This window comes from Candoia aspera, chromosome 8 (assembly GCF_035149785.1).
Source record: "Candoia aspera isolate rCanAsp1 chromosome 8, rCanAsp1.hap2, whole genome shotgun sequence".
Lineage (NCBI taxonomy): Eukaryota > Metazoa > Chordata > Lepidosauria > Squamata > Boidae > Candoia > Candoia aspera.
In genome coordinates, this window is record NC_086160.1 from 55,189,049 (window position 1) to 55,207,389 (window position 18,341).

Genomic DNA, 18,341 nt, shown 5'->3' on the forward strand with positions numbered 1-18,341 from the left:
CAACAGTTTCCATATACTTCCTGTCTCAAAATGGTAAAAAAACTGCATTGGTGATTATTGGAGAACAGTACTACAAAATTTTGGCTGTGTGGTCAAAAGTCGTCAGATTATGAAAAAGGCAGGAGGGTCAGGAAGCTGCACGCTGTCCTAAAGCCATTGATAGCCTCTCCCCATAATTTCTCAAAGGCCTTCCACATCAAATTTCAAAGTTATGTATTTAAAAACTCAGATCTCCTCTGTCTGCCATCAGTTGTGTATATTGTGCAAGTTTCTTATGCTACCATTGGTAATATGTGAGCACTCTGGATGGTTGTATTTTTTCATGCACCAGAATAAATTGGAATTCATATCCTTAGATGTCTGCACATGTAGCTTATTCCTTTTTCACTTCACTTGCAGTGGCATGCCTTGTCGCGTGAAGAACAAGCAAAATATTATGAACTAGCTCGGAAAGAAAGGCAGCTACACATGCAGCTGTATCCTGGCTGGTCTGCAAGAGACAACTATGTAAGCTTCTTATTTACATTTTCTTCAATTTGATCTCGCTGTAGTTAACACACAGGGATCTGAATGTCCAAATGGAGCAAAAGCTCCTAGTATTGGCATTTTGTTCATTTTGAGGTCTATATATTTTTCTCTTCTCTTAAGACAAATTTTACATGCACAAATGGATTCCAAAATTTTCATTGTTTTCCTGGTACAGCTTTATGCCTATCTGAAAAATACATCAAAATGACAATTCAGTATTAGAGAATTGTTTTGCAGACATCTGGAGCAGGGATTTATGTCCTAAGACTGATTGTCAAATCACTGTTTTGACATAGCTTATCGTATGGTTAATAAATACACATGACAATGAATTCCTTCTGAATGATGCCGTACTAGAATTATTTTGGAGTTTATCTTGGCAATGTGAAATTTGTGTGTGTGTGTGTGTAAAGCAAACAAAATGTAGTATGGATTGAGTTGAGCAGCAACCCTTTTGGCTGTGGGGTATCTTTTTATTTTTAAGATGAAAGGCTTCAGTTAGCAGCACTTCTTCAAATTGGGTTTTTTTTAATATTAAGGTTTTCACACAGCAAACTATAAAAATAATTACAATTAAACAGTATATCTTCCATTTACTTTGTAAATAGTTCTTTTTAAAAAATCCCTACTCACGATAGCCAGAGACTTATTTATCTGAGAGTTAGTTAAGACAGGGCCTTGATGACTCTTAAATAAACAATTCAAAGACAAGCCTAATCCCAGGCATAGTTCTGACTTTGAAAATATAGTCTCTCACACATTCATTAAGATTTCAATCGATAGTGGGATATATCCTTAATCTCATGTGCCTAGTTAATGCCAGATAAATAGACTTACTGCCTAAGTCAGATTCCATAAAAGAGCCAATGAGTTTCAGAGCACAGTGAATCATCTTTGTCTAGTACCTACATTCATTTAACAATGTCATTTATGTGTCAGTCCATTTTGAAAAGGTATTCAGTTTTAATGAATTATGCTAAAATGGAAGGGAAAAAGGATAACACCCTATCCAGCTACTGGAAATTAAGAGCATTAGTAGATATTTTGATTCTTAGCATGGGGATTGTAAACTCCTGTAAGATTTCAGAGCAATACTTTCAGCAGCTTCACAAATTTCCACTCTCTGGACTACAGCTGAGTATGGTTCTCAGTTAAATAGTTGTGCATCTACAACTAGAATTGTGGCTTATTGTTGTCACTAACAATGACTCTATACTCAATTTGATTACTTTTTTTCTTAAATGTTCACGATATGCACATCCTGCCAGCGCAATGTCTCCCAAGTAGCATTTGCAGGATGTTTTCTTAAGTGAAATGCCATATTGTAATTTTTATGGTTTTCCTCACAGACAGACAAAATTTAACCACTAGTTATGAATGATGAGTAAAACTTGATCTACTGTGCAAAGCTTAGTTTAGTGGAGGAACTTTGAGGTTATGGTGAAACTTACTGAGATTTCTCTATATGGGGAAAAGGCCATGCTTGCTCCAGGAGGCTGATACAGATGTTTGCAATCCAGCACCCCTTATTGCACAGAGTTAAATAATATAGCTGTTCTGCAATTCCCAGCAAGCAAGTTCTTCTCCTCTCTCATATTTCTGGATCATAAAAAAAGCTTTTTTTAGAATTTCTGCTATGGGTTGGCCTCCGTTGAAGATGATAACTACTGTATCTGGAAAGGGGTTTGCAAGTAACTTTTGTAAGATTGATGTGGACTCTCTTATTGCCTGCATCTTGCCCACCTGATAAGGGTAGAATGGCTGTCTATAATAAAGTATAGGCAAAGTTCAACATTCATCCTTGAGAATTGTAGAAGCACAGGGACATAGTATGTTTTAGGATTGCTTATAGGGATAATCTCCAAAGGCTTTTCTTGAGTTATTTATTTCCTTATTACTCATAAATAAAGGCTTTTTTCCTACTTTCTAAAGGGAAAGAAGAAAAAGAGAAAGAGAGAGAAGCTACAGGAGTCGACATCAGGTATATCTTATGGGTAGATATTCAGGTTAAATATTTGCTGTGTTTAAAAGGTTCAGCATTTTGCTGAATCAAGATGTAAATTTCTCTCCATATTGGACAATACGTACTCTAATGATTCTTTTTAATGTCACCTTCATTGTCTTGCTCTCATGCACCCAGAATTATGCCAAATTGAGAGTTTTACTCTCATTTGGAAGGGATGCTTGGAATGAAGCTCTGTGGTTTGTTTCAGCAACTGGGAGAAGAAATTAATCTCCATTCTTTTGGATGTCAGTAGAGGCTTAAAGATTGGAGGACAGTAATAGCACCAGTAAGTGTAGAACAACATAATTGCCATAATTTCTTTGCCAAAGCTGTATCAATAAAGAGGGAAGAAAACAGCCTTGAACAGGCCAGCTTGTATTTGCAACTTTCTCATGCATTGACCTTCTTGAAAGGTAGCAGAAACTGAAAGTTAGTACTGAAAATTGCAAAAGTAACCCTAGTTCATCAACATATATAGGCAGTAAGGTAAAGGTAAAGGTTTCCCTTGACGTAAAGTCCAGTCGTGTCCGACTCTAGGGGGCGGTGCTCATCTCCGTTTCTAAGCCTTGGAGCCGGCGTTGTCCCTAAGGACCCGTCCGTGGTCATGTGGCCAGCATGACTCACGGAACGCCGTTACCTTCCCGCCGAAGCGGTACCAATTAATCTACTCACATTTGCATGTTTTCGAACTGCTTGGTGTGCAGGAGCTGGGACGAGCAACGGGAGCTCACCCTGCCCCGCGGTTTCGAACCGCTGACCTTCCGATCGGCAGCTCAGCGGTTTAACCCGCAGCGCCACCGCGTCCCTATATAGGCAGTACCAGCTCAAAAAAATTAAGCAGCAGTGACAAAAAGTCAACTGCCTTTTTTTCTTCTATACCATTGCTTGGCTTCAGGAAACAGTACTTGAGAAATTGTATTGCTTGCACATGCCATGAATTGCATCTTAGCTCCTTCAATCCACTACTGACTTCCAGAAGTATGAAGAATATTCTCTTTCAGGGCTGCTGTTAAGGGCAACAGCAGAGATTTTGGATCAGCTTATTTCTTCATTGCAGAAGAGTCAGCTTCAGTTGGAGTAGTTTATAAGCCTTGTAAATAAATCAGTAAATCTCATGGATAAATTGTGAATGGCAACCTTAGTAAATTCATAAAGCTAAACAAAGTCAGACCTGTTAAGTATTTGGGTAGAAGAACACCAGGAAATCCTGGGGATGTAGGCTAGATTGGGAAGTCAAAAAAATCTTCCCAGAAGAAGTCATGGCAAACCACTTCCATACTGTTGCCAAGAAAACTACGGAATTGAGCACAATTCAAAGGAGACTTTATCCTAACATACCTTTAAAAAAATAGATTACAAAGACCTTTCTGCTGAAAGCAACACAAGGTCCCCTCTTTTTAAAACAAATAAATAAAATGGCTGGTATAAGAACCATAAAAGGCAGAGGAAATCAATCAGCAATGCATATTCTAGCATAAGACCTTTTATTTGGGGTGTGCAAAAAAATTATTCAGTGGAAATTTGTTAAAAGAACAACAATCTTCTACAGGTACAGCCCCACGAATGACAGCTGCCTACATCTGAAACATGGTAAGAATATTTATAAAAGACTTTCTACCATATGTATATGTATATGTATATGTATATGTATATGTATATGTATATGTATATGTATATGTATATATATTAAAACGCTCCCACATTTAACATTTGAAAGAAATCAAGAATTTATTGCACAAACAAATTTAATGTGCTGCCCTCAAATGAACGTTCTTATGATTAATGGTTTTTATACCGGCTGTGTATTTTAGACCCATAAGTTCTTTTCCTTTTTATTATTTAATTACATCATGCAAACTAACTGTACCTCACTGACCAGCTGCAAGTCTGCCTGTGAAGCCCAATGATTTTCATAAGCAGTTAAACCATTTTTGACTGGCATAATGCTGCAAAAATCCTCATTAGAAACAAGTTAAACCAAATTGATTTGTTTTCATCACTATTTGTGTAATCTTGACTGGCAAGATAAGAGCATTTCTGTTTCAAAATACTTAGATATAAGTGTTTATATCTTATGTATGTCTGTGTGTGTGGTTGTGTTGTTTCATATTTTTGAATGCTACAAAAATGCCTCACCATTTCAATACCTGAGTTTTTTTCTTCCAACTTTGTGATAAGGATTGTGTATGGTGAAGACCCCAATGATGCATAAAAATTAATGAAAGCTTCCTAGATTAATCTAAATATTAAAAATAAAATGAAAATCTGAATATATCTAAAATAGCTACCATTTAAGTCTTACACTGAAGTGATTTAACCTGAATGGTACACTTCCCAAATCCTGTTGTTCACAATAATCTTTTGTTTCACTAACTATCAAAACAGCTTTAAACTGATTATGCTCTTTTTGCAAGGGAATTAATGCCTAATAAGTTGAACACAGAACATCATTTTATCCATTCATCTACTTTAGTTTTATGTCTGTCTTTTGATCAGCTAATTGAACAGAAGAAACATACCTTAAAGAAATACAGTTATTGGTAAGCTTATTCAGTCAATGTTCAGTAAAACATTTTTCAACATTTTTTGGATGTTGAGAAATGGATTAGCAACTAAATGACCTTGCGATTAAAATACAGATTCAAAGAATTATTATGTTATCCTTGTGGAAAAAGTACAGTAGTAGTTTTTAAAATATATATTATTAACTAATTCCACGTAGTAACTTCATATAATTTCAAAACATAAATGTGGAAAGCATGGGAGCAAAGATCTTTTTGGCCTTATATTTGATTGATTGATTTTACAAAGTAAAAATAACAAGTTTTTACAAAGTATTCCAGTTTTTTCCCCCTAAATTTGCTAAATGGAAGAATATTCCACTTTCAAATATGGTGAAACTTCCAGAATTTTAAGATGTTCTCTGCTTTGGGCAGGTCAGGTAGTTTCAGCTGGCTAGATACAGCTTTCAAATTTCAATAATACTTATATAATTTATATTTTAATAATAGTGAAAGGGTGAGTGTCTTCAAAAACCAAAGACAGTATCATATTGTACAGCTGTTTCCAGTTGAAATATACATTGAATTTGGGTCCAAATAGTGATGACTCTGTTAACAGTTTGGTCTAGTGGTTAAGGTGCTGGGCTAGAAACCAGGAGACCATGAGTTCTAGTCCCATCATAGGCATGAAAGCCGACTGGGTGACCTTGGGCCATTTCTCTCTCAGCCCAACTCACCTCACAGGGTTGTTGTGGGGAAAATAGGAGGAGGAAGGAGTATTAGGTATGTTCACCACCTTGAGTTATTTATAAAAATAATTTAAGGTGGGATAAAAATAAAATAAAAAATAAATACTTTCATCATCACATTTTTCATCAAAAAGTTATTGCCATTTGTATATTGGGAAATTGGCTTCTTGGGGGGTTAGGGGGCTGCAGTTATAAACTAATCATCCTGTGTTAAGAAATCAGAGGTCTAGCCAAAAACATGTAGTCATCAGTGAGGAAAACATTAAAATATCCTGGAAAGCTCATCTGAATTCTTCCTGCTTGTCTTCCTGACTTACTATGTACAGAATCATAGAACAGGAAGTAGCCAGTTCAACCTCTTCAGTGCAGGAATTCCAGTTAAAGTATCCCTTTCAGATGTCCACCTTGCTTTTTCTTGAACACATCTAGTGAAGGAAACCAACTATTTCTCTGGGCAATTGGTTCCGGTGTCAAATTGCTCTCTTCTGCAGGATTTTTATACATTTAATTGGAACATGCCTTCCAGTAATACATTGTTCTGCATCTTGTATTCTAGAGTGATAGAAAATAAGTCCTATTATTCTTATATGTATGAATCTTTTCAAGTATTAAGTTTTCTTTAAATTTCCATTGGTTTCCATTAAGTTTCCTTTATCCATTTCTTCAAGATCAATATTCTTTGAATTTTATTTCTGTCTTCTAGGATATTTTTTATCCCATCCAATTTTGTGTCATTTGCAAATATGATAAGCATTCCCTCTTCCTCTTCATCTAAGGCATTAATAAAAATGTTGAAGAGTACAAGGCTCAGGAATAAACCCTAAAATACCCACTCAATACTTCATCCAGTTTGATGAGGAAATTTTAAGTACAATTTTTGAGCCAACTACATATTCACTTAATTATCATACCCTCCAGCTCATTTTTAACGAGCTTGCTAATCAGAATGTCATGGAGTACTTTATCAAATGTTTTGCTGCAATCAAGATACATTAAGTCTAAAATATGTCCACAGTTTATTACAGAAGTTAATAAAAATGAGATAAAGTTAGTCTGGCAAGATTTGGCCTTGAGAAATATATGCTGACTTTTGGCAATTACCACATCGTTTCCAAGGTGCTTATAGAACAATCTTTTATGATTTGGCCTACAGTCATCCTGGTGTAGATGTCAGAGTGACTATTATGTAGTTCTCTGGATCCTTCTTCAAAGATACAGGCTCCATCAGCCCTCTGGCACTTCATCCATTCTCCAGGATTTATTAAACATGAACAAGTTCATCTTCCCGTAATTTAGGATGCAGTTGATATGGTCCTGGACTCATTCAACTCATTCAAAATAAATAGGTATTCTCCAGCCAAGTGCCAACTTTACACATTCTAAACTTTTGCTTTCCGGATAGACACAGCCAAAAAACCTGCACTTTTCCCCAAAGAATCCCAATTTTGGGGGTGAAAGTGGAGGGGTTCCAATACTTTTGGCCGTGTCTGTACAGCTCTACAGTCTTAGGCTACCCGCATGTACTCTTTCTTGGTGACATGTCCCACTTTCTACTTTCTACTTCCTATTTCTGTGCTTTTTTTTCTTTTCAGTACTTTTGTGTAGCCACATTGGCTTCTTCTACTGCCCTTTTCTTCTTCTCGCAGGAATATTTTCCAGTTGTGCGTTAACATTTAGTATTTTTAGGAACTCTTTTTTCCCCTGAATTTTCCTGCCATGGAATTATGCTGAGTTTATTAAAATCCACTTTTATTTTTGAAACACAAGGTATGCAAAACATTCAGCAAAGCATGTAGCTTTTAAAATTTGTGTTAAACTCAAGAACTCCATCATTACACAATCACTTTCCACCAATATTCCTGTTAACTTCTACTTTTTATGAATAAGTCTTCTCGTAGTCTATGTACTCTCTGCCTCTTCCATTTCTCAGTGCTGCCCATTTCCCTGCATGCATCATCTAAATGCTATGAAGTCTGCAAATCTTGCAAATGGGATAAATTGTATGCAAAGTAGAGACAAGTTAATTAGCCTGATTTTTATAATCCTTTCCACAGAATTTGGGTAACTTGGCACTTTGTATGTTATCACTTGCCACAAGCAGAAAAAAAGACCAGGAAGTTCCCATTCTTTTAAAATGGGCCTATAGGTCACATCCAGCAAAACAAATGCCGAAGATTTCTTAGATCGGGGCAGGCAGATTTTAGGCTTTCAGGACCTTTAAAAATAACAGCTAGCTTCTAAGCGTAGTCTCAACCCAGATATTTGCCTTCAGTTCTAAGACAGGAGCTTTCACCTATGTCCTTTCCCAAATATTATTCCCAAACCTGCTTGACCCTAGAAATCTAATTTAAGAAAATAACATTGTGTAGATTTGCTGGTATTTGTGGCCATATAAATCTACATAAAAATAATACAATAAATAAACCAAATTGATTCTGGGGATTTATGTGGGATGTGTGTATGGATCATGTTCTTTGGTTTTTGGGCCTTTTAGCTGTTGTTGTCTTTTCCCATCTTTAATATTAAAAATAAGAAAAAACTGTGGGATGTGAAATAAATGAATAGGCTAGCGATTCTTTTTGCTCCATAAAACTAGCATGCAAATGGCAGGAGAATCAGGATAAGCAAAAGGATGCAACAAACAATGCACGATTAGTTAAGCTGCAAAAAGAAGGGATAACTGCTAGTTTAGATCAAACTACAGTGAAATCTCAATTTACCCGATTTCACAGGTAGCATTCTAAATTTCCACTGTGATTTATAATTTATATAATTTGCATGATGATGTAATCAGACAAACGATGTTAAATCCTTGCTATGCCATACTGTCCAACTCAGTGGACATGTCTGAATAAGAAAACAGAGTAAGAGAAGTGAAGAAAATGGGACTTCACTTTATTCATAGTGTTAAAAGCTTCTTTGGACATTTTACCTCAGGAGTTAAATTAAAATTAGCTGATTAACAGGATTTAGGTCAAGCAGGGAAAGATTTTCTGCTGCATTCAAAAGGAAAACACCTTCTAACCAGGCATTTGCTTTGTATAAAAATCTCACCAGTTATTTCAAGATCTGCCTCTCGTTTCTTGAATGCATCTGGTTTACTACTGTAGCAAGCAAGATGCTGCACTGTGAAGCATTTACATTTAATTTAATTTTGACAGGTCTTTTCTCTTTAAGGATGGAAATGGTAATGCTGTTAACCCAAAATTTTCCAAATATTATGGAACTATATATGGGTTAACCTGAGGGTACACAGTGTGAGTTACATTTTTTTCTTGCTTTGAAACTTCTGATTAAATAAAATAAAAATGGGAAGGGGAATCAAAGATATTATACTGAAAAGTAGAAATAGTAAATTTGCATGGCTATGCCCCTCCCACAGTGCAGAGTGCACTGTTACAGCACATCAAGTATCCTTTTTAATGAAAGAACGTGAATACTCAGACTTTTTCGTTTCTCTTGCCAGCGGCCAAGATTTTGAACACAGCTGGAAAACTTTTCCAAATGTTCCTCTCTTTCCTTGTATTGCACACTCTATCCATATCTGTGTTGGCTAATGGTTCATCAAGTTCCTGCGGTGCTGCTAATTTTCCTAAGGAGGAGATCCTGTCCATGTATCTAATTAGGAGAGGTTAACTTCCTCCAGCAAAAAGAACCAGCTAAGGGTACTCTGTGAGCCATTTACTTAAGTTCATGTTGAACATGTATGCAGGCCTACAGAACTTGTACTGGGGAAAAGATAAATCACACTGATAAATCAAAAATTCTAATGGGCTGCAAAGGAATATGTGATGAGGCCTGGAGGCATTGGAGGCCCTCCACATTGCATCTTTAGGAATGGCAGCAGTGAATTTCTTGACCTTTTTTTTAAAAAGCCACTGGGCCACACAAGTCTACTGTACTTTGAGGCCCCAATTTTATTCTTTTTTACTTGCACAAGTTAAGATCTTACCAAGATGTTTTTTTTTTAAAGTAAGAAAGCAGTATCTAATAGCAAGAATTTATTTAAATTTAAATCTGGAATTTAGAACACCAGGCATAAAATGATGCATTCAGATATAATGTACTTGTTAAAAGCTGAATCTGACAAATTACAGTATGTTGACTTCTTTTTTAACTCATTTTAACTTGTTTAATTCATTTTTAGAAACTACTAGGAAATTGGTTTTGTTTCTTTAGAACAAACTATGACAATTTCAGTAAGCATAATAGATTGTAACGTAGTAATTTATACTAAAATTATTCTTAAGTTTTCAGCCAGCCATCCCAAATTCAGGTCTATCCATTGACTGAAAAGCTAAATGAATACCCTGCTGTTATGAGTCCACACTAGGCCTAAACTAGCATTTCGGTATATTTCTTGATGTTTATTTGGTGGAGAAAATAACATCTCAGGAAGATTGTGTTCTTGTATTATTTAATATATTAGATTACAAACTAGGTTGTAACACTGCAGAGGGTATGGCTTTTCTTGTTTGTCTGTAAGTAGAGTGACACCTGCTGGAGGAATTGGAGAAATGAAACTTTTGATTTAGAGTCCATTTTTTATGGTTAAAGTTTTGTCCCAAAACATAAGCATAACAAACTCTATGATAAAACTTTACTTAATGATGCCCACTCTTTCCTAATCTGGTACTTCCCAGATACGTTGGGAGAACGTTGTGAGATTCCATATTGTGGACTCTTCAGTATTATTGATCTTGCAGGTTGGACCATATACTGTCCATACTGAAGACTTACTAGGTTCAGTTTTTTGTGCCATAGTTACATAAATAATTCTGTGCTTCTGAAAAAAAAAAATGAAAACTGCAGTTAGTGCAAAATGCTGCAGCCATACTTGCTGATGCTTGGAGCATTTGCCTTCCATAGTTGTGACAGATACACACGTTTCTAATTTGTTCCCATCACAGCTTAAATGAGATTTACAGCCCTAAATGGCTTGGATTCTTAGGTAACCTTCACATTCGCTTTCCAGCACGGACTGCTGTGGTCTTCCAGATGTTATGGACCAGCATTTCTCACATTAGCCATGGTGGCCAGGGTGATGGAGAGATGAAATTTAGCAGTTAACTAGAAGGCCATGGGTCCTTAACTTAGGTCGTCAGGAACGCTGCCTTCAGAATTGTTACTAGTTAAGATACATTTTCTATTGAGGGGGGAACAGCATGTGAAACAGCCTACTTTCCTTACTGGTTCCTGGATGCTGCTTCAAAAAGCAACTTTTGTAAAACTTTGAGTCTCTTTAATTTTAAAAAAGGAAAATGTGTATCAAACTAATATATTATTTAGGTCCATTATTAACATAAAAGGGAGACGAAAATTCTTCTCTCAAAATTACTGTGAGAAAATATGATGAAATCAGTAATACTTTTGACTTGTGGCCTAGTCCATATTACAAGAGAATACTGATAGAGAATATAAATATGGGGAAGGCTTGGAGCCTCTCTGGTACAGCCAAATTGAAATAAATAAATACATACATGAGCAAGCAAGACGGGACAGGCTATTCCTCTGAATAAGGTAAATGTTGCTGGGACTGTCAGCAGAACAAAATATTTTAGTTGAATCATTTGCTATTTAATGAATTCATTACATTGCATGTTAACTCAGGGTTTTTTTTTAAAAGAGGTTATTTCAGTAAACACTGATTACTTGTTATTATAAGGGAAGATAAAATGTAATACACAGTAAGACATCATTACTTATAATAGCCCAAGATTTATCATTAAATTGCTGCTCCAGCTAATTACTATTGGCCTGGTAAAGTTAACATTAAACTGATTTATTTTTAGGTTGCTCCCAGGTAGCAGGGCTTTTATTGTGCAGGCAACACTACATTTTACCTGGGGCCCACATGGTGTGGTTTTTATAATCTTCTTATATTTTTTCCACCTTTTCTTTTTTTCTTTTTTTGCCACAGAAAATTCACTATGAAGCCAAAAGCTAAATAATTTCATGATGTTTTTTGAGTGGCAGAACAAAAAGTCTTCCATCTGAAAACAGCCTAGAGCTTGACAGAAATTTAAGGTCAAATAAAAGAAACTTAGCAGATGCATGCTGCTATATGCCACTAAATTATTATGCTGACCTTAGATTTTGAGTTCAGTTTTATATTCCATTGCAAAGTTCTCAAAGGAAAGCAATAAAAATACTGTAGCTTAGAAATGCATGGCGAATGAGAAAAGATTGGACAGTGTCAATATAATGTAATGTAGATGTTGTTTTTTAAAAAATAGTTTTTGCAGATAAAAGTCATAGACTCTGTAAGGAACTATCCATAACATAAATGTAGAACACAATAAGCAGAATTTTAGGCTTAGAATTTTATATTAAGTTGTATTGCATTGTAATTACTTAATGATAAAGAGAGCTGTAGAACAAATTGCTGGAGGAAATGTTGGAAACTTGAGTCCAATGGATGGTCATTTTCTCAGGTGGTTTAAATCGTGAGATTTTGGCATGAGAGAGACTAGTTTTGATTCAGCTTCCAGTCCATTTTAGCTTGAGGTCATCCATTAAAGTTATCCTAAAGTATGTGTATATATATATATATATATATTTATGAACAAATCCAACCAAAAACCTAAAAAATATTATTTTGTGTTAAATATATCTTTGCTTGCTCTAGCTCTTTTCAAATTGTACACTACAGAAAAGGACAAAACCTTATTGGGAATTTCTTGGGAGATGGGGGGGAGTTTAAAATCCCGCCTCTGATCTCTGCATGCCACAAGTCTTCAATTATGCACCCTTCTTGCTGCCAAAATTTTGCTGTTATCTTTCAACTGTGGAGCATTTTTTTTAAAATACTCAGCCACTGCGGAGCGGTTCCTCACTTCTCTGCTACAGTCACAGAGCTGCACTACAGTGCAAATGGCAGAGGCAACAGATCTAGCTTTGTGGCTGAGGCTCAAGGCTTCACATATGCTAAAATGTGACTTGCAGCGCTTTGCTTTGAAGCCTAACCACAGCCAGGGAGCTGTAATTGCTCTCTTTGATTGCACCGACTTCACTGGCGGGTTGGGCTTTGCTTGGGCATGCCTGGGTTGGCCAAACTTCAGCTGCAGCCCTCCAGTGGAGCCTTAGATGTGGGAAGTCTTCCGTCTCTGTAGCACATACCTGTGGTTTCTTGAAAGGAATCCTGGCATGACCTGTTTCATATCTGCTAGGGAACTCCATTATGTTCCTTTAAGGCTCCAGTCAGTTTATCAGTAGGAACTGGAAGGATCTCCAGTTTTTCAGCTTGCAATTGCAGGACGCAATGTTTGTTGTTGCTATAATTTTTATTGGACGAAGGACTTCAATTCACGGACTTAAGCAAAACAACTCTGTAGCTGTAGCATTTATCTTTAAAGAAGTAGAAAGCAGAGACCTACATTTAAAGTTGGAGGTACCCTCTTGTAAAAATTAGCACTCGCATTTTCAGTTGTATGAAAAAAGGATCCATTAAGAATTATGGGGATGCTTGGAAAGAAAAATCACAGTTACTGTCAACATCAGTCCCCTTTTTGAAGAGGGTGGGCTAAAGAAAGACTGGACATTATTTTCATCTCCCCACTTGAAAGAAAGGCTTCTGGAAAGAGAAAGGGTGTGGGTTGGGGGGATGGGAACCATCTCAACAGAAGGGCACTTCATTTCCTACAGCAAGGAATACATTCTTGGCTGCTAACGGAGAGGAGCTCTGAATTGCTCTGCTTGTACTGCGAACTCCTGGCTCGGTGCCTGAAGGCTATTCCGCAACAGGAAGCAGAATGTTTTAATGTAAGACTGAGAGGAAAACCTTCCCAGGAAGAGCAACCTGAACCAAACCTTTGAAAATCTGGGATGAAAAGGCCTAAAGTAAATATTAATCGGCAGGGTGCTCTCTTTCCAGTGGTTTCTTTGCTTTTTTGCTTGGCCTCTTTTCTGTCCTCCTTGAAAGAGAAAGTCCTCCATGGATCTTTGATCCCCTTCTCTTCTGGAGCAGTTTTTTTTAAAGGAAGAAGCTGAAGAGGCTTTTTTTTTAAAAAAGCTATGGATAGGTTAATTTTATGAGGAAATTGGAACTAGGTTAGTCAGATGCACACCGCTTCAGTTGAAGGGGTGGGGTTTTTTCCCAGAGGATTCTGGAGTCTGTTTTTTCAAAGGTTAGGAAGATTTAATGGGAAGAAATAGTAAAACAAAATAAAACTTCTGCAAAATAGCAGGTGTTTATATCCTTTTTTCATTGGTGAATGCAATAGAAGGTAAATGTATCCTGCAACCTTAAAAGCATGATAAGGCTATGTTTTGTTTGTCTTGAACAGTATTTTCCTGAAACAATTTTGCCTATTTATAATGCTTTTCCACTTCCTCATCTGGCAGGTGTTCTCTGTGTTACTGTATATATCAAAAAATTCCCTTCTCACCCCTATGGGTGGTATGTGTCTTCCTCAACCTTGGGTCCTCTACCAGAAGCCTGGGAGTTTGAGGGTTCTGCGCAGTATCTTGGCTGTTCCTAGCACTGCACTCTTCTGGACAGAGAGCTCTGCTGTTGTTCCTGGGGTGTGTTGGAGCCACTTTCCCAGTTTGGGGGTCACAGCCCCGAGTGCCCCTCCCACCACTGGGACCACTTTGGCCTTCACTTTCCACATCCTCTCTAGTTCCTCCTTCAGGCCCTGGTACTTCTCCAGCTTCTCATATTCCTTCTTCCTGATGTTGCTGTCACTTGGCACTGCTACATCTATCACCACCACCATCTTCTGGTCCTTATCTATTCCCATGATGTCCGGTTGATTGGCCAGAACCTCTCTGTCTGTCTGGATCTGGAAGTCCCACAGGATCTTAGCCCTGTCATTCTCCACAACCTTCTATGGAATCTCCCATCTGGACTTGGGAGGGTCTAGCCCATACACTGTGCAGATGTTCTTGTACACAATGCCAGCTACTTGGTTGTGCCGTTCAGCATATGCTGTTCCTGCCTGCATCTTACACCCTGCTACTATGTGTTGGACTGTCTCTGAGGCCTCTCTGCACAGTCTGCACCTTGGGTCCTGTCCAGTGTGGTAGACCCCTGCTTCTATGGATCAGGTGCTTAGTGCCTGTTCTTGTGTTGCTATGATCAGTGCCTCAGTGCTGCCTTTTGGTCCAGCCCTTTCTAGCCACTGGTAGGATTTCCCAAGGTCAGCCACCTCAGCTAACTGTTGATGGTACATCCCATGCAGGGTCTTGTCTTGCCATGGCACTTCCTCTGCTTGATCTTCCTTTCATGTCTGCTGCCACATCAGGCATTCTCTAGACAGACAGATAGACAGATAGATAATCTAAAAGATTAGCACTTCAGAGAGTGAAACTGGAAGTCAGTGGATTAAATACAGTAGCCTAGAGTAAAAAAAATGTAAGTATTGTTAACAGATACAATAAACACACATTCATGTTTACTCCATAATATGATATCCTAAAACTTAGGTGTTTGCTGTTAGATTTAGACATCAATTTGAAAAGAGTATAAAGCAAAGTCATTGCCTTCATAAAGTTTACCAAAATCATATGAACATATGAAGAGCAGAGAAGGGTCACTTGTTGAGATGGGCGGCTATAGAAGTCACATAAATAAATATGCAGGTGTCCCCCAGATTTTACCTAGGCAATGTGACCAATGGTCAGGGAAGCTAGGAGTTGCAGTCCAAAACATAAGAAAGGTATCCGGCTGGACCCCCTTCAGATTCATGGATTTCAACCCCTAGAATTTCCCAGCCAGTATGGTGAATGCTTAGAAGAGACCCAGATTGTGAAGGTTCTCTAAGGTATTACATAAATAGTAAAAGTGTATACTATAATTAAACCAGCAAATGATACGTAATAAAGTACCTTGATACACAATTCTAAAAAATCTGAAGGTTTTCACTGTATTGTTCTCTGCAGGTGGGAAGCGACACACATTGTCAACCTGCAAGACAAAGACAGCGACATCAGGGCCTCTTCTTGAAATGGAAGCTTGTTGAAATCTCCAGGGATGCCCTTCATCTAAACAGGCCACTACTAAGGAGTATGTTTAGGATGTCGAATTCTACCCTGCGAAAGACCTTGAACCATAAAGACAATCACTGCCACGTCCCTTCACCAAGCCCAATTCAAAAAGGAGAGCCGAAAGCATCATTTATGAACTTCCCCTTTTATCTCCACTCCGCCTTACACTCCTCCATTTGTATCTTCTATGTTGTCAGTACTGAGTCAGCAACAAAATAGTTCAGCTGTATTTGTTTTGCTTCAGCCAAAAGAATGATGTCAGGCAACAGCAACTTCCATCCTACCCCTTCACACCGAAGGAATAAAAAGTAATTTCTTGAGGAAGACATAATCCAGTTTATTTAATGGTGCAAGAGGATCCATCTTGGATTTCAGATTCTAAAAAGATAAACTTGAATGCTTCTATATTTTAGTTACTGCCTTGGTGTACATTTTTATGGACTTTGAGCTTTTAAAGAAGCATTGAAATCCCCAACCTCCCCCCCCCCAATTTTTTTTAATGAAAGATTTTTAAATAATAGTAGATTTCTTTTTTTCCTGCAGAAGAACAAAGTATTTGGAGGATAAAACCCTTTTGTTTTTGAATTAACTATTTGTAACAGATAAAATCATTGTATATGTACACTAAACATGCGATCCACTTCATCTGTCTGTATGTGTAAAAGCAACATACCTTATTGGATCTGATTTCAGTAAACTCTCCTACTCACCTCTCTGAATTTCCTTGTTTTTTTGAAAAAAAAAAAAAAAAGCCCAGCACTTGGATTATTATTACTTCAAATGTTCTGTACTTGTATCTGTTTCTGTTAGCCTGTTTAGTGGGATTTTATGCCAGTTGTTGAAATGAACATTGATGTACCCAATTTTTTTTTTTAGTTTAAGGCATAGCCTTTGCCAAAAAAAAATGGTCAACCAATATATATTTTGTCATTCCAATTTGAGTTAATGTGCTGAGCATTTTTTGTTGTTTTAATGTTTTTTTTTAAATAAAAGCTTTGTAATAAAACTACAAAATACTTACTTTGGGGGCTTGGTTATAGTTAAGTTGCTTGGTTTAATTTGTTTCATTTTGCAGCTTCAGTGGATCCAGATGAAGAAAATTTGGTGATGTATCTGCTCTTTGAAAATGTGCTATGTCCACATGGCAAGAAAAAAAAATGCAATCTAGCGAAAGAGTTTTTATTGATGAAACTTATCCTGCTCCTCAGCTGAAAGAGCCCCCTCCCAAGTCTGCTTCTATGAGCAATAAACACACACAAGCAGAAAGAGATAGTGATGGAAAATTGAGGGGGAAAACAACTTTGACACTAAGTTTAATAATTCTTATAAGGACCTTGTTTAACTGAATAATTAAGACAGCATTCTTTTGCACATTCATGGAAAAAGACACTGAGCCTTCTGCCAGACATGGGAGGAATTAGCTTGTCTTTATGCCTCTGTTGTTTAAAATTGATCCAACTTGTAACTTCTAGATTGTACCCTATCATATGATGGCCAGTTCCAAGTACAGAGAATTGCACGTGTCTATTCTTGCATTTTAAGTTATGCTGCAGCATGGATCCATTGGCAAAAAAGATGCCTTGCAGCCCCCAAACTACCTTTGCAGAAAGAAGCTACAATATTCTTTTTTGATATTTGTATTTATTATAAGTTTCCCTTATTCGTTTTCCCTTTTTATTGAACATCTGTGCACGTACTGAGGACTGCAGGCTGTGACTTAATATGACAACTCTACCCACAGGCTTAATCCTGATTTATTGTTTCTTTGCAATATGAACAGGTGTCAGGTAGTTGAGCAGTTCAGAGTCTTGACCTTAGAAAGGAACATTGCAAAGCATGTATCTGGCATCAACCTTCAACTATACCCGTAAGTGGAGCCCCATCCTCTAACTGAACAGTTCCCCTTTAGGGCATCTTATTCCATGCAGTGTCGTGAATTTGCTCACAGGTTTCCTGCCTGCCACTCAATGCAAAAAAGAGGATCAAGACAAATAAGAAAGGCGATATTCTAAGTTCCAACCAGTGCTATTTTGAGTGTGTTCCACTCTAAGTTGTAAGTAGCTAATAACAGTTTTGCTACAATTGACATGATTGCTACTTAACAGAATTCCAAAAAATACAGAATCATACAAATTCAGTAGTTAGTATTTTAGCACCATGTCTCATTGCATTCACTTAAGTGAATGTTTTCCAAATTTAAATCCTCATTAGGATATTCCAAGGATTCTGATGAGCACATCAGAAGAAGAAGACAGGTCTTCAACCCTGGAGGACAATGCTATCATTATGTCATTCTATTAATTAAATTTATAACCTGCATTGTTTTCCAGAAGCTCAAGTGGAAAAAATAGCTTCCCATCTTTCCATTTCCTCCTGTGAGTGATTTTCCATGGCTAAAGGTAGACTTCAACCTGGCACTTCCATTGCTAGTTCAATGACTTAATCACTGCACCACATTGATTCTCAATGTCAAAACAGTTCCTGCAAGCCACCATTTAGTATAACATTTTACGGTGGTCTATTCATATTTGCTTAACATGGAAATCATCCTTTTCTCCTTAAAAAAAAACA

General features: G+C 37.2%; 1 protein-coding gene across 2 annotated transcripts in view; it reads left to right on the forward strand.

The window, feature by feature from the left end:
- The window catches only part of LEF1 (lymphoid enhancer binding factor 1), a 96,622-nt gene extending 80,762 nt beyond the window's left edge, over positions 1-15,860 (forward strand). For both annotated transcript variants that reach the window (XM_063310245.1, XM_063310246.1), the window contains 3 exons: positions 400-507; positions 2,461-2,509; positions 15,666-15,860. In XM_063310245.1, coding sequence (XP_063166315.1) covers positions 400-507; positions 2,461-2,509; positions 15,666-15,745 — 237 coding nt within the window. In that variant the 3' untranslated portion in view covers positions 15,746-15,860. The remainder of the gene's footprint in view (positions 1-399; positions 508-2,460; positions 2,510-15,665) is intronic.
- The last annotated feature ends 2,481 nt before the right edge of the window (positions 15,861-18,341 follow it).